This window comes from Protopterus annectens, chromosome 3.part1 (genome assembly GCF_019279795.1).
Source record: "Protopterus annectens isolate FY-2018-M chromosome 3.part1, PAN1.0, whole genome shotgun sequence".
Classification (NCBI taxonomy): domain Eukaryota; kingdom Metazoa; phylum Chordata; order Ceratodontiformes; family Protopteridae; genus Protopterus; species Protopterus annectens.
This window is the reverse complement of record NC_056732.1, coordinates 1,903,954,585-1,903,972,856: the sequence shown is the minus strand read 5'-3', so window position 1 is coordinate 1,903,972,856 and position 18,272 is coordinate 1,903,954,585. Positions and strand designations below refer to the sequence as shown.

Here is an 18,272-nt window from a genome sequence, read left to right as displayed (position 1 = left end):
CCTATTTTTTTCTCTTTGCCTGTACTGTCATATCAATCCTTGATATGGAAGGCAATCTCTAACCTGCAGTCCAAAAAGGTTCTTGGCATCTTCTCATTCTATTACCTTTCCCTCTCTAATTATCTGCTCCCAATACCTTGGGAGAGGGTGACTTCAAAAGTATATCGCTTTAAGGTCGGATCTTATGAAGGAGGATGACACTGTAGGGATGCTACAATGGCTACTCATGTTGGTTTGTACCAGGTCTAGAATATTTTCACTTCTTGTGGGGGTGTTGACCAGCTAATCCAATGCATTGGCACTGACGAAGTCAAGGAATCTCTGGGCATTCATGTTTGGGCTAGAATAGGTCTTCCACTCTATGGTTGGGTAGTTAAAGTCACTCAGGATCAGGGTAGAGGGTTGAATCTTGATGGAGTCAAGTAAGTCCAGATAGGTGGAGTGGGCGTCCTGAGTCATGGTTGGGGTTCTGTAACTAGCTATGATTTGAATAGGTGCTTTGTCAACAGTGAACTACACTTGGAGTGTCTCCTGTGTGTCATACCGCTTGACCAGCCTGGCAGTGTGTGTGTCTTTTTCATAAAATGTTTTTATAAATATTGACACTGTGCCTCCTTCTCCTTTGTCGCCCTCCATTTGGGGTCTGAAAGTATGGTAGGATGAGTAAACTGGTAAGGCTGGGGTGTTCTGTGCAGCCTTAAACCAGGTTTCAGTGACTGCACAAATGTCAGCATCCTCCAAGGCGAGGAATGCTTGCAATGAGTGCAGTTTCATGCTTAGACTCCTATCGTTTAACAGCACGACCTTAACATTTCATTTAGAAGAATTTTATTTTTCATGTTGGTAATTTTGTGCTCATGACTTTGCCTAAAAAAGGCACTATGGGGGAGGCAAGTGCCTTTGCCAGAAGCCTGAAGCCCATCTCTGGCACAGCATTGTGGTCTGTCAGTCATGTCCTCCCAGGCTGTCAGGTACTGGATCCCCTTGGAATGACACCAGAAACTAAGCCAATTGTTAAAAGTCAATCATTTTCTTTTATATTGAGGCATCATTCTGGGTGCTGGTAGGATGCTGCTTAAGGCTAGGGACATACCTGCCTGGGACTCGTATTCAGTGAGCTCAATCGTGTCTCTCTTCATATAGTCCAGAGAGGTACATCTCAAGTCATTCACACCACCATGGACTATGACAGAGTCATAACAGTACCTGTTGTTAAGAGACTTGAGTGCGTGCACGATACAGTGGATTCTAGCACCTGACAAGCAACTTACAGTGACTTTCCCCTTGTCTAGCCTGGTGAAAGGCACATCTGTGTGTCTCATGATAAAGTCTCCTATGATTATTAAGTTGGGTGATTAACAAATGTATACAAATTGAATTATTCTGCCTTGTGATTACAAAGTCTGTGATTATTCCTAGACTAGAAAGCTAACAAATTGGAAAAGCACAAGAACATCAGTGCAGAGATAGTTAAGCAAGAGCTGGAAACAAACTTATTAGCTGGTAAATGTGAAACTCTTCTTAACTGCATCTTTGATTTCTGTATTGCGCAGGAAGAAAATACAGTTAGAAAAAAAGAACTACTCTGGAGTTTGTTATATGTACAGATCTGTAAGTCTGAGTTCTGCATTTATGTCTGCCTGTACTATCTTCTGAAAACTCAGCCAGTGTAGCTTAGGCTCAGTAATTTATTTAGTTAAGAAATAGCCAAGAGAAGGTTTAGTTTCTTCAATTATTTTTGAGTAATTCATCTGTCCAATGTGATTTTCTCTATTTTCTCTACAAGTACTCTACTTATTTAACTTTTATCTACATTATTTAACTCATCCTTTCTAAGTGTTATGTACAATATTTTTATTTGTTCAATATTAGCAAGTTTGTGGCTGAATGAACATTTGTATCTTAATTATTGATACCAATAGTAAGATACAAACAATGACAATGTTTCTAGTCCCTTAAGTTTTCTGTACAGGTAAGACATAGTTTGTCAACCAGAGAACAAGTTGTGGACTGTAATTAATAAAGAGTAAAAGGAATTTATTTGGGAGGTGATGAGGGCAAGAGTCAAATGGAATAAGTTGTTTCTTCCCTTACAACAAGGTGATTTAGAACTACTAGATTTGTAGTCCATAGTTAAAGCAGATAAATATAACACACGCAGGAGGTTACAAATCAAAGAGAAAAGCATGACAATTAAACGGGAGTGGTGTTCAAGAAATAAGGACAGAATATTATACTTAAATATTAGTAAAACTTATTATACAACTTAAGCCAACACAGGAAGGGAGAGAGGAGATTTCAAGAACAAAGATGACCGTAACTAGGAGCATAGAAAACAGGTAGGGTGAAATAGGATGGAATAGGATGGAATTTATTTCAAAACAGTATCAAAGGAATCAAGGTTACAGGAGAAAATAATTATAGAGGGAAAGGTAATAGAGTGGGATGAGGCCAAGAGGAAGTTTGGACTACAGGTTAGAGACTGCCTTCCCTCCCAGGGATTGATAGAGTATAATCAAACTGAAAAGGGTAGGGAGCCCTAAGTGAAAGACCAGCTCTGGCTAAGCTTTTAGTTATGTCTAGAACAGAAGCTGCTGTTAATTAGTGGGGCATATAAAGTACTGCATGATAACTATAAGACTCAATCAAAAGAGGTTAGAAAATCTTGGGAAGAAAGAAGATGGAAAGGAAATATACATAGGAATAATGGAAAGACATCTGTATGTCACCCAAATATGCAACAAGATCTATGCATGGAAACACCAGACTTCAGAGAATTTTTCCTCATGGAGATAGCAATTGTAGTTGTGATGGGAAAGACAGAGATAACTGGGAGCAATGAGCTGTTGAGCTGGCAAAAAATGTCCCTACACAGTATCTGTCCAAAATGTTGAGGAAGCAAACGATTGTAATTAAAAAAATAATTATTTTGAGCTGGGATACAGTAACTGAACTGCCTAGACATAGTAAAGCCTTGCTAAGTTTAATGCTATTGGGTGCCAAGAAAGCAATTACTAGAAAATGGAAATCAAGGTCCACACCAACATGGACTGAGATATTGGACACTGTAAATGAGATACAAGAAATGGAGATGGGATCTTTAGAAAAAGGAAAGAGTGAATTATATATAAATAAATAACTGAACTTTCTGGGGGGGGGGGGCATGCAGAAAAGTGTTCACTGGAAGAGGAGTCAAAATTAAAGAAAGACAAGACTTAAGCAAACTATGTAATTGAGTAAATAGTAATTGTTAATAAAGAAAAATGATGTGTACAATGCAGAAAAACGATGAAAATGTTTATAATTTTTTTTTCTATAGCGATATATGCACCCATGTTACTGTTAAAATTGTGTGCAGTTAATAAAGGTGTTAAAAAAAACCTTCTGAGTAGAGCAACCTTGATATGGTCAAAATTAGAATTTGGTGTAACTCTATCTGCTATGTCAGGATGTCCAGTAGTCAGACGTGGCTTCAAAAAAGTACTCTGAGGGCAGCAAAGGCTTTGTCCAGTAAATGTAAACCAACGTAAGTGAGGTGAAACTATCCCGTGTGAAACAAGTTAGTCTGTCTTTCATCTTACCACAGGCTAGCATATACTAGGCCCTCCAAAAATGACACCAACTACTTAGACAGTTGCTAAAGCCATTTATCTTATTTTTGGGCAAAAGTAGGTTGCCATTCAATATCAGAGTCTTGCCTGTATTTAACACAGGCACTGTGAAATCCAACATACTCCTCTGCATATCCCTAATAGTTAGGCACTGCAAGTCATTCACACCTATATGGACTGCCACTGAGTTGTATTCATATATGCCCAGTATAAGGGACTGAAGAGGCCTAGTGGCATCTCTGGTCCTGGTGAAGGAAAGAAGACTGTCATCCTGTCCTTGTCTTGCCTCATGAGCATATGCCTGAGTATGGAGTCACCAATGACTAGGACATATTGTGTTTGTATTCCATTAATTTGTGGCTGTGTCATCATCATCATCATCATCTTTTTCAGCTGTACCCGTTAGGGGTCGCCACAGCGGATCATCTGTTTCCATTTCTTCCTGTCCTCTGCATCATGCTCTTTCACACCAACCGCCTGCATGTCCTCCCTCACCACATCCATAAACCTTATCTTAGGCCTTCCTCTTTTCTTCTTACCTGGCAGCTCCATCCTTAGCATCCTTTTCCCAATAAACCCAGCATCCCTCCTCAGCACATGTCCAAACCAACGCAATCTCGCCTCTCTTGTTTTGTCTCCAAACTGTCCAACCTGAGCTGACCCTCTAATATACTGCTTCCTAATCCTGTCCACCCTAGTCACACCCAGTGCAAATCTTAACATCTTTAACTCTGCCACATCCAGCTCTGACTCCTGCCTTTTCGTCAGTGCCACCGTCTCCAACCCATATAACATAGCTGGTCTCACTACCCTCTTGCAGACCTTCCCTTTCACTCTTACTGGTACCCGTCTGTCACAAATCACTCCTGACACTCTTCTCCACCCATTCCACCCTGCCTGTACTCTCTTCTTCACCTCTCTTCCACACTCACCATTATTCTGAACTGTTGATCCCAAGTACTTAAACTCATCCACCTTTACCAAATCTACTCCCTGCATCCTCACCATTCCTCTACCCTCCCTCTCATTTACACACATATATTCTGTTTTAGCCCTGCTGACCTTCATTCCTCTCCTCTCTAAAGCATATCTCCACCTCTCCAGGGTCTCCTCAACCTGGTCCCTACTCTCACTACATATCACAATGTCATCTGCAAACATCATAGTCCACGGGGCCTCCTGTCTAATCTCTTCTGTCAACCTGTCCATCACCACTGCAAATAAGAAAGGGCTCGGAGCTGATCCTTGATGTAATCCCACCTCCACCTTAAATGTATCTGTCACTCCCACAGCAGTCCTCACCAATGTCACACTATGCTTGTACATATCCTGTACCTTGTGCAAGGTTTATAAACTGCTGACTCACTGATATGTGTGAAGGTGGTAATGTTTTATACTGAGACTTAACTTTCTATTTCTTGGAGGCTTAAGAAATTACCTTAATTGCCTTAACATATGTTGGCTGGGGGGGGGGGTCTTAAAGAACTGTGGGTGGTGCTGTGTGGTACACACAGGGCATCTATTCAAATAAGAGGGTTGCTGCTATGCTTTGAAGACACCTACACGTCTCACAGGTCACACTGTGTATATCACGCAATAGTTAATCATCTGTGATCATTACGCAGTTACACTACCCAGGAATACCCATGTGCTAGGAGACTGGCTACAGAAGGGACACAAGCTGATTTGTCTTCCATGTCAGACACCAGGAGAGTTTATTTCTTACAAAATGTTCACTTCAAACAGTTAGCAGCTTAGCTGACCTGGAAACTTTAGAACAAAAGGTTACAATGAACAGACAATAAATGCAGTTACAATTATAGCCAGCTCAACAACAAATAGTGTGTGTGGCTCACAGTGCAACTAAGGGAAAGTAATAGCAGTTGGAGTGAATATGGCACAGGGAAGGTCACAACATAACAAAGGACAACTAACAGTAGCTAGGTGTGAATATGGCACAGGGAGGATTTCAACATAACTAAGGACAACTAATAGCAGCTAGGATAAATATAGATTGGAGAAACAAAAATGTCAGATGATGGTACAAAATACAAATATTAACCTTCACAAAGAAATCAAGATTCAGCATGGACAATAAACAGGCAACATTATTACAAGCAACATGGTAGAATAGCAATAGCGATGACAGCATTCCAGCATCTCACAACCAACTGCCTAGCAGTTTGGCACTCCTAGTGCATTATGGTACAATTCTTTTTAAAAGGGCGACATGGTGCATTTGACTTAAAGAATCAATGTCTTTATGTACATGCATACTATATATATATATATATATATATATATATATATATATATATATATACACACACATATACACACACACACACACACACACACACACACACACACACACACACGGATTCTCAGCTAGAGCGTCTTCTGTGTGGAGACATGCGTGAATGGGCGTACCTTCGTTGAAGGTTGTACGTCAGACCTGGCAAGTCGGCACGTAAAAATCTACTGCCAATCATTAGCGGACCGAAGTTCCACTGTGGCGACCCCTAACCGGGAAAAGCTGAAAGACAGAACAACATATGGACAGATCTATATCAGATTATAGAAGTTCTGAAACTTCTAAATTCATATGGCTGAGACCATATGATCGAAGCTTCTGGAACTTTGAACATTAAAAAATATTTTTAATGTTTTTGCAGGGGGGGGCAAGCTTCCCCTGCACCCCTCACACCCCCTGCTAATTAAATATACCACTTCCGAGATCACAATACAGTGAAGAAAAGTGTAAATTTCCCAATCTATGATGTACAGTGATCTCCATTCAAAATGTTCGAAGTTTCAAAACTTCAATCATATGGTCTCAGTCATATGAAGTTTGATGCTTTGAAACTTTAAAAATCTGATAGGGATCCATATATACACACACATACATATTTATTATGTATGTATGTATATATATATATATATATATATATATATATATATATATATATATATATATATACACATATATATATATATATATATATATACATACATACACACACATAGATACACGCATGCACAGACACATTGAATACAGTATAGTTGTTCGAAATGTCACTAAATTGAACATACAACAGCCAACATGATATTTTGAACTACCACACTATCAAAAATCCACAACATCAAACCTACTAAACACTGCAAAAAGAATGCACAATCCTTTTGCAATCTTTACACTAAAACACCTCCATAACACTAGCAACTATTTTCTTCTAATTAGAGGTAGTGTTATGGAAAGTTTTTTTTCATTTAAGTTGCAGTGTTAGGGGCAGGGCCAGGGTTAGGGTTAGGGTTAATGTTGGCAAGGGTCTTCTCTTAAACACATAGAACAGATAGATCAGTCACTGGTACAAGCAAAGGTATGCTAGACCTTGATCTGGTAATTCTTGGCTTAACTGATTTTGATTGGCTACCTGGTACATAACATTCAGGTTGACACAGCAGCATTTGCTCAAAAATGTCATCCATTTTATCCGACTGTGACATTATCACTAGTTTGCACAAAACAGGAACATGATTGTGCTGATTTTTTTACACTAATATACCTGCAGAGTTCCACTTTTTGTCTCTCTTTAACTTTAAGTGGACAACTTGGCTAGGTTATAAAATAGTTAGTGGCTTTGCAGAATGACAATGATCATAAAATGTTTTGCCTGAAGCCTTTGCATTTTGGTCATTATTTTTGTGGTGCGGTACAGTGTTTATTGCTCTTGGTTATAATTTTTCCCCTAACACTGAAACAACAGTTCGTATTTGTGTTTCAAGTATAAATTGGGAAGGACTTACCTGGAAATTGATTTAGGATAGTGAGGACTTGATACAGTATGAGTAAAGCAATAATCAACAAACTCTTGAACTCAGTGGACACAAACTGTTTATCATTGTACTGTATCTTGAGAACACAGTCTTGAATCAGGCTATGATTTGTTGAAAAGTTGTAGATGTCACATGAGCTATTTCAACATCACATGAATAATAACCAACAACAAGGAACTTTTTGTCACTGAACTCACATAAGTTTGCAACTTGGCAATGATGGTAGTATTAATGGCTTATTTCTCTGAAATGCACAATACAACATTGTCACTTGGACATTATACTCTGCTTTGGTTGATACTTGGCCAGCATACAAATATTTTTGTCTTAATCTCTGCATTTATCAAGTCCTTGATGACCTTCATGAATCTGTTATAGCACCTCTGCTCACTGGTTTAGGGGTTCTGCAATTCTGTTTTGATACAACAGCATTAAGTCATCGCACTCAAATAACTGCTCTAACTGCTTAATACGTTTTTGTGCATGATCTGGTCGGTTTGTGTCCAATGATTTGGCCATCCATCACTCTCATATAGGCCAACTGCTTGCAACTCAGGATTTCACTGATTGGTTTGTTTCAGCTTTTCTTGCTTTTTGGTGGTCACAGACCATTTAATTATTATGCTTTGCAGATAGGATGCTACATCATTTTCAGTGTCATACACTGTATGGGTACATATAGGACTTCTAGACAACATGTCTGCTGCAAACAGTAATTTGCCAGCAGTATACACAGCTCTTCTACTTAATTTGCTTAGTCTCGTTAACAGTCTTTGTTACCTATGCAACACTTTGTCAAGATCAGATGAGCTGATTAATGGAGCTAGTGGCTTTGTTCAGTCTGCAGCTGGAAACTCTAGCACCCTAAGTGGTACCTAGAGAGAATTTCTCACATATCTACACATTTACAAGACATTATTTTTCAATTTGTGAATACCTTTGCTCTGCATCTCTCAACATTCTGGAGCTATAAGCTATGGAGTGTAAAGTCTGTGCATTCCTTTTGAGTAGTACAACAGATAGACCATAGCTACTAGCATCTGCACTCACTATGGTTTGTTTAGTGAAATCACATGCTAACACCAGAGCAGTAGAAAGCATTTATCTAACCTTGTCAAAAGTTTGGGCTTGAGCATGTCCTCAGTACCATGACACATTTTCTTTAACAGGTCTATTCAAGGACAGAGAGTGGTGGAAGGGTCCAAAAAAACATGCCCAAATTGTTGATCATGGCTAAGGCTAAGTGCAGATGGAACATGCATCCAGTTATAGTACTGACTTTGCTTCCACCTGGCTTGATACCACTAGGACTTAAATGGTGGCCAAAATACTATTGCTCTGTTTGACTAGAGAAAAATTTTTCTTTATTGAGCCTGAGACCTGGATTTTGAATTACTTGCAGTACTGCCTCTAACCCTGAATAATTTATTTGCTTATCTGAGACCAAATACCAAGGTGCCATCCATAAATACAGCACAATCCAAACTCTGATTAGCCATGAGATATTGAAAAGCTCAGGTGCAGAAGTTTTACCAAATTGTAACATTTTGAAACAAAATCATCCTTTGGGGTAATAAACATTGCTAATGTTTGGCCTTCTTTATCTAAGGGTAGTTGCCAGAATTTGCTGGAAACATCTAGCACAGAAATCACTGTTGCATTTTCTAGCTTGGATACAATGTCTTCTAGGGTAGGCAGTATGAACTTTTCTCACACAAATGCATCATTTACTTTTTCAATTTCTCACAAATTCTCACTCAACCATTCTTTTTAATTGCAAGGATCATAGCAACATACCACTCAGTCGGTTCAGTAACACTTTCAATACTGTCAGGATCTTGTCTTTGTTTGATTTCTGCTTCTTCTTTGGGCAACAAAGGAGATGGCACCCTTTGCAGTTACAGCCACACTGGATTTTAATTTGATTTTCACTACACAGATCAAGTAACTTTTCTTACTATTAAGCCCACTCCATAAAGGATTTCATTAGACTCGTTGTCTAATTTTGTAGTTCCTCACAGCTGTGGACATCTCTGTCTACTGGCAGGCCAGGAAATGGCTTTGCTGGATTAAATTTAGTCATGTCAGCAAGAAGTTCTTTAACTGAAAGGCAAATATCTTAAATTCAGTATAACAAAAAACTAATGAGGTAATAAACTGATTTTTAGTAAAAACAACTATCTGTGAGCATTTTGGATCCCTTGGTGTGGCATGATTTCATAACCAGTAATGGCATTTTTTGTTTTTTGTTCATTGAGAAAATCCAATTCTGGCACCATTTCTGATGGTGGCACACAAATACAGAATGTAACAGGTACAAACCATAAGAACGATCTTTATTACAGACAATATGCAGCATAGAAAAAAACAAAGCTAACACTTCAGCAGCTCACACTCAACTCCCCAACAGCTCAGTACTCCAAGTTCATTATGGTACATTTCTTCTTAAAAGGGTAGCACTATGCATTTGACTTAAAGAAGGAAAGACTGTATGCTCATATATACACTATATATGCTCAATAATGCAATTTTACTCTATTTTTAATGGCAATGTATCGGTTGGATTGTACAGGAACACTAACTCTACAGATAGGATAGATTATAATGGCTTGTGACTATTCTGTGGACTGTTCCCCACTCTGGGTAGTGCATAGCCTACTGCAGCTCAGGAAGATGGAGTGCAAAGGCACACAAGGCACTGCAGTTTAAACCCAAGAAAAAGAATGCTATATACAGCCAATCAGTTTAAACATCCTTTGTTCTGTGTGTTAATGAAACATCCAGAGCACCAGCAAGTTAACTCTATCTCAAAAAGCAGACCCCCCCCAGTGCTAAAAACAAACTTTTTTCCCAGAATAAAATTTAGCAAAACACATCTCATGTCAGTCTCAGCACACAGCTAATACCATAAGACTACAGTGATGGGAGTGAAAACCTACTAACAATGCAAAACAAGCTGACATAAGAGAGTTCTAGCCACAGTGCAATCTACTGAAGGCTGGCCAGGTAGAAAGCTTTGGCATGTTATTGGAATATGGCAGCCATGGCTTCAGCTGACAGCAGGGTTGTCAGATTTCTGAAGGGACAGGTAGAAGCAAAAAAAAAGCCCTTCATGCTAAGTGAAAACCATAGGGGGAAAAAGGTCTTTTGTGCGGAACAGCAGGCAGTTCCGCTTTAAGAAGAAGTGGCTCCGCTTTCCGATTTTTGATTGGCTCATTTGCCGGTGTATGGGTCAATCTAAAATTTGCACAGCACAGCCTCTTCTGTTTAATAAGGAACACCCCACTGTTTCGTACTGAAAAGAAGTGGCTCCACTTCGTGATTTATGATTGGCCAGTATGCCGGTATACGAGCCAATCAAAAATTGTACAGCAGAGCCTCTTCTGTTCGATGTGGAACAGTTTACTGTTCCACGTTGAAAAGAAGTGGCGCTGCTTTGCAATTTATGAATGGCCCACATGCTAGTATATGAGCCAATTAAAAATCACAAAGTGGAGGCTGTTTCACCGGGATTTTCAAAAGGCAGTGCAGGACTTGGGATTGGGCTGCTGATTTCGGGACAGTCCAACTCAAATAGGGACATCTGGCAACCCTGGGTGAGAGAGTGTAACACAAGTCTTGGACTGCATCTTATTGCTTAATTACTTTGTCTTAATCCTGAAATATTCTCCTACTTTTGCTACACTATTTGTGGGAGTATTGTACTAAAAAGATTTTCACCTTTCAGCAGAACCCATTCTGAAAAGTTAAAATGAACATTTCTGCACTTGCATGGTCACAGAATGGCCAAAACATTGTTAAAACACATATTGAGATAATAAGTCATAAAAAATTCTTACCACGAATAGGCACGTTGTCTCTCGTCATTAACTTCAGTAGTGGCTCAAACTGAACATTCAGTGATATTTGCAGATCCTTCACCACTAACTCAAGGAGATCCTTTATGTCATTCTACAATATTCAGGGGTTTGATAGAAAAAGTCTATATCAGTAATGAAAACTGTCAGAAATAATCTGCTTTTACAAAATCCAGACAGCCCACAAATGATCCAGTATAAAACAGATTTATTCTTTATTTTAGACACTTAACATTAAGTTTATATCACAGAAGAGCTTATTAGTAGGTCTCACCATCTCAGCTATCAGTAGTGGCTTCTAATTTCCCAGCAGTCTTCCTTCTGGTGTGACCACCTAATGACATCAAACAATTCACGCACACTTAAGGGGCCAAATTCATGCCTCATCTTTAGCTCTTAGTCTGCTCAAAGGAATGACCACTTTGTTTCCATTGCACGATCACACTCCTGATCACTAAAGTGCGAGAAAGGTTAAGATTTCACTCTCTGTAATAAGTAGATTCTACATTTTACTTTTCTCAGGAACACTACTAGGTGGCAATATATTTCCCACTCATTGTATCCAGTCAGATGCTGTCCGGTTCCATTCTCAGCTAGAGCGTCTTCTGCGTGGAGACATGCGTGAATGGGCGTACCTTCGTTGAAGGTTGTGCATCAGGGCTGGTAACTCGTCGCGTAAAAATCAACTACCAATCATTAGCGGACCGGAGTTCCGCTGTGGCGTCCCCTAACTGGGAAAAGCTGAAAGACACAACATTGGATTGGGTAACTTTCAATACTTTTTCCCTGCTTCCTGCAGCTGTAAGGCCTGTTGTCCTTTCCCATTGTTTTTTGCACAGATGTCTCACCTGTTCAATTCTCCTTGAATCAGACCGAACCCTAACTCATAAGTTACATACCTCTGAGCTTGTCAGTACCTTTGAGTGCTCGAGAGTGCCTGTATTACTGATTGTTTTTGTTGGTCTTTTCTGCTCCTTCCTCCATCTCAGCTCCATTCGCCCTCCGGGCTCCAGACTACCTGACATTTCTTACTCCCTTCTCTATCATACAACTTCAATACATGCCTTAACAGAATCTCACCCCTCAACTTATATCTCCCCTCGCCTGTATTACTATAATGACTCTCTTCTCTTTACTAGAAAGATTCTTCCTGATATCTGTATTACAGTCCCAATCCCTCACAATCCATACCCCTCCAGCTACCCTGCTTCCAAATCCAAAGTATCTAAAGACCTTGCCTCCCTCCTATTCCAACTAATCTCTATCCTCCTCTCTGGTGACATACATCCTAATCCTGGACCCTTAGACAACCATGCTTCTAACCCTAACTTGTCTTCCTCCCCTCTCACCATAAATCTCACCTTTTTGCTACTATTAACACCCAATGTTTATGCAATAAACTTCCTACCCTTCATGCCTGGCTATCGCATTACCACCATGACATTCTCTCTATCACTGAAACATGGCTAAAACCCACATAAAAGATTCCGAAATTACCCCTCCCAACTACAAGATCATAAGAAATGACAGAACTCTAAAGAAAGGTGGTGGAGTAGTCCTACTTTTCTCCTCCTCCTCCCTAACAGTGACACCCTTTACCAAGCCTATACCCCAATTCGCAAAAGCTGAACTAACCCTGGCCCTCCTGAAAATTAATAACCATAAAAACATATGTATAGCTGTTCTTTATATTCCACCAGGAAATAACATCTCCATTCTTGAAGATATCCTCTCTTGGTTCTCATCCAACATAAGCAATGAAACTATACTCCTAGGTGATATAAATATAAACTGGACTTCTATTCAATTACCTACATCACCTCAGAATATAAACCTATACAACTACACCCAAATAATTACCTCTCCTACCAGATTTAATAAAGATAACTCCAGTAGTATTCTGGACTGGATATTAGTTTCTCATCCCAATTCCATTTCTGACAATGGCGCCCTACCCAACTCCCTCAGTGATCATCTCCATCTCTTTGCTCACCATCCTCCCTCCATCTTCACCACAACTACATCACAACACATACCCTAAAAAACTTCAACCCTCTAGCTTTCTCTGACTCGCTACAACATATGAACTGGAAACCTGCAAAAACCCTCCCTCTTGACAATGCTGTTACATACTTCAATACTGCATTCAATAACCTACTATATAGCTTTGCTCCCCCCAGAACTAAAAGAATCAAAACCAAATCCACCCCTTGGCTAACTAAAGCAACTATTACACTCATGGATCTCCGAGATAAATCTTGGAAGCATTACCATAAATCTAAAACACCTAACACCCTTACTGAGTATAAGCAACTCTGTAATAAAGTGAAAAAACAAATTGCTTTAGACTGAAAGTCCTGCTACTCCAAGCTTCAGAACAATCATAGATCCAACCCCCAAAAAGTTTGGAACAGTATATCTGTTCTCCTCTCTCCTGGCAAAAAAGACAATCCCTGCCCTGACCCTAACTCTCCAGATCATATCTTAGCTACCCAATTCAACTCTTTCTTTATTGATACAATAGCCAAGCTTACCACATCATTCACCAACAACACTTCTACTCCACTTTCATCCCACACCCTCAACTCTAGTCCCTCTGACATCAACACTACTCATCTCCCCCCTTTTAGCATACAACCAGTCTCTCTGCGCACCATAATAAAACTTGTACTAAAACTAAAACCATGCTCTCATGCCCCAGACAATCTTCCATCTAACTTTCTCAAGCTAGCTGCCGATGGCATAGCCCTTCCCATCACCATACTTATCAACCGTTCAATCCAAGAATCCTATGTACCCCTCCTCTGGAAGAAAGCGTTCATCATTCCCCTCCGCAAAGGAGGCAGCAATACTGAAATTTCCAACTTCCATCCTACAGCCATCCTGTCCCCTACCTCACAAGTCCTTGAAAAATGTATACACTTGCAACTCCTTCCCTACCTCCTAGACAATCAACTTCTTTCTCCAACTCAACATGAATTTAGACATGGACATAATACTACCACTGCTCTTCTCTCCTTCCTTGACATCATCAACAGAGCCTGAAACTCTGGCAACATTGTATCTAACCTTCTCCTAGACTTATCAAAGGCCTTTGATACTTTTCCCCACAACATTCTCTTGTCCAAACTCTCTCTTCTCAATCTATCCCCCTCCTCTATTAACTGGTTTTCCTGTTACCTTTCTAATAGACAGCAAGCCGTCAAGTGGAACAATAGTACCTCTTTCTTCCTTCACACTCCAACAGGAGTTCCACAAGGCTCAATACTGGGTCCCTTACTTTTTAACATCTTCATTAATAATTTTCATCAGTGCATCCCTAATACCAAACTTGTCCAATACGTGGATGATTCCACCATAATTTGCTATGCTGAATCTCTCCCCAAACTCATGCAACTAACACAAGATGCCTTCTCTTGTACAGAGTCTTGGATGTTAAAAAATTACCTTGTTCTCAATGCATCCAAAACCAAAATCATGATCTTTACCCCCTCTAAAAACACCTATATCGATAAAAATTCCTTCTCCATAGTCAGTCAGATTAAGATTCTCATTGAAATAGTCTCCCATACAAAACTTCTAGGTGTTATCATTGATGAACATTTAAAGTTTGACATTCATATACAAATTAGTATTAAGAAAACACACTAAAAGCTCAGAATGCTGTATCGTCACAGCCGTTATCTCAGTCCCTCTTCCAAACATATACTGTTTATTTCCTATCTCATCCCCTCTCTGTTGTATGGAGCCCCTCTCCTTACCAACCTTCAATCCTCCCTAAAGTCAAAACTGTCATCCTGCTACAATAAAATCTCTATAAGTTTTTTACTGGGACCAAATCCTCCTCCCACCACTGTGATGCACTCCACTCCTTGAACTGGCTGGAACTCCCCCACTATCTGTCTTACATTCAACTGTTAACTGCTAACAAACTCATTTTCAAACCCTCTAACTGCCCTTCTCTCTCCTCCATATTCACTTTGCATCATCCTGACAGACTATACAGGTCCAGTAACCAGAACCTCCTCGAAGTGTACAAACCGTTACGTGCACATGGGCAATTTTTCCTGTCTTTCTCCCTCGGTTGCCTATGGAATTCTCCCCCCACTACATTCGAATCACCAAAGACCACTCCGCCTTCAAGACCATACTCCATTCCCATCAGTCTTCTCACTGGGAATATTCATGCTTTCACCCCACCTGACTCCCTCTATATCACTTCTGCTCCTCCATCCTTCTTTTCTCTCCTTTCTCAAAACTCAACCTAGTGACTCCCTTCATTTCATTTTCACTCCCTCTCTCTTTTTCCTTTCTCATAACTCAGCCTATTCACCTTTCACTGTTCTACTCACTTGTTAATTCTTCCTACCTCTCACCTCATGAAACTGAGTGCACAAGTTCCTGCACTCCAAATTATACTTATGTACTACAAAATACTTGTTTTAATTTCATTCAGTGCTTTGTTACAACACCTTGCTCAAATGTTATTTTTCTGTCTTCTGTATTACTGTGTTTTTAGTAGTTTTGAAAACTGTATTGTACTTTGTTGATATTAGCCGTGTAATAATTTTCTCCCTGGGCCTCCATTGAAAAAGGGCTCATTTTGGCCCAATGGACTTAACCTGGTTAACAAACTGCAAATAAAAATAAATAAAAAAAAAAAATAACATTTCAACTTGCTGTCACTCGCGCACACACACACACACACACACACACACACACACACACACACACACACACACACATACACACACACACAGACACACACACAACTTAAAGCAACATGGGAAAAGAAGGCTTGGACACTTCAAGCTCTTGTGCAACAAAGTCTTCTTAAGATGGTAGTAACAGAAGATAACGCAGTAATGCTTGTTCTTAAATGTTAGACACTGAGAATCTGCTCTGAAGGGCAGCTGTGGTTCTATTTATTTCCATTGTTGTAATCTGAATGGTGGAGTTGGGCTACAGTTTTAACTCATACTTGTGTAATCCAACCCTGAGCAGCAGGTACAGATCAGATGTTAAATGCATTGTTAAAGGAGAAATCTGTGTCAAATCATAATGCTGTAGGTTATATTAGACCACAGGAGTACAAACTACAGTTTTGTTCCTCGTACCATTACAGACAAGATTATTTCACTTCAGTTAGCTACAACAACAAACTGAAACATTGCCTCTCCAAGGAGAAATCTAACAATACTTTAGTTATACTTACACCACATTTCAAATACATATTCAGCCAAAAGCCCATTGAAGAGCCATTCAAGCTATACAGTGCAATAGTTAGAGGTTTTGATAAAATATTAGGTCAGCAGCTGCTCAGAAGGCTAATTAAGGCTGCCAGTGGTTACAACCACTGTGCATACTCTAAGTAAATATCATTTTAAATTAGCACAGTAAAGTCAACAATGTGGAATTTTGAATTAAAAAAACTTTTAATGTATAAGAATATGTGGATGTGAGAATGTATCCTGACTGTGAGAAGACGAATCAATCACATATTTGTATGCTGAATATCTCACACAATAGCAATTTAATATTTTAATATTTGTCTTTATGTGTTTGCTTTACCTGTTTGGTAAGAATACAAGCTGTGATCATGAGAGATTTTTTTACTTTATCAAATAATTTGCAAGATGATCCTCCTTAATAGGTCCTATGACTGGGCTGGGGCCAACTTTTCTATTAATCATGATCTAGCAATCTTTTTTTGAGAAGTTTCCACACTGTGGGTGGGTTGAAAATTATATATTTTAGCTCATGCCATGAATACAAGCTAAGTACAGTTCACCCCAGCCACTATGAAGAACCTTCCTGCAAATCAAGAAATAACAATAAATTCTGGTAGCACAGAGGACTAAGGCTTTTCTGCTGTTAATGAACTGCTTCCTTTAGCTCAGGGTCTGATGCCATTTTTTCCATCTTCATTTGCCTTCTGTGTGCGACTATCAATAAGTTCTTTAATGAGACAGTGCTCCTGGGTCCCCACAGAAAAGGGACACTTGTGTCCAATAAGTTTAATTGTACCACAAAAAAAAATTGCACCTACACTACTAAGTAGAACATGCTTACCAAACACTCACCAAACTCCAACAGATGAAACATGTTGAATGGGCTACCCACATATACATACACAGAAAAAAATGCAGAGAAGCCCTCTGCTCAAGCATTGCTAGAAATATGAGTTAATCCTAAGGGACACATGATCTTTGTTTATACAAGAAGGCCTGATATTCTGAGAATTTGTGAGCAGGTAGGACAGACATTAGAAATAAGTTTTTCTATTACACAAATTTCAGTACTGGTGAGCCAGTGAGCTCAAAATGCAGAGAAGAAAGTCTTTAGTCCATGGAGTTGGAATTTATGGATGGAGTTATAACATTGGCAATAAACTACTTGTCAAGCTGGAGATGGACAACAATATGTGATGATTAAAATAGCTTACACATGTAACCTGACCACAGAATAACCAAGGTCCAAATCAAGTAGGTGTCACAGATAGAAAAGAACCACATGCAATCTCTGTGGGGCAGCATAGGGTACCATGACACCCAAACTGAGAAAGATTAGACTCCCTAATGACTTGAGAAACCCTTGAGCCATCAGTTAGGACGGTTAGTAGGATTATGGATTCTAAATCCCACGGCAAGCCCTGAGGCATAACTGTCTGTTGCCTCATCCATGGATAAAATCTTTAGCTAAGGCCACAAACTGTCCCTGTACACCCAGTGTGCTACAGATCTGATACTATGATCTCTTTTTCATCCACAGAGCTAAGAAAAATAACTTTTGGTCTTTCATTCCTGAAGTTTATGAAGAGGAATGATACAAAGACCCAAGTATTTCTCATATTATAGTAATAACCTACGGCTGGGTATGGGTAAATCAGCATTACCCACAACCAGCTGTGGGTTACTGGTATTATACGACATTATTTAAGAAAAAATATAACTTACTTTTCTTAAAT

At 39.4% G+C, this 18,272-nt stretch overlaps 1 protein-coding gene across 1 annotated transcript in view; it reads right to left on the bottom strand.

Moving 5' to 3' along the window:
* Positions 1-18,272, bottom strand: part of LOC122798817 — a 3,666,270-nt gene that overhangs the window by 600,865 nt on the left and 3,047,133 nt on the right. The window contains exon 19 of the mRNA XM_044067940.1: positions 11,288-11,399. Within this exon, the coding sequence (XP_043923875.1) occupies positions 11,288-11,399 (112 nt within the window). The remainder of the gene's footprint in view (positions 1-11,287; positions 11,400-18,272) is intronic.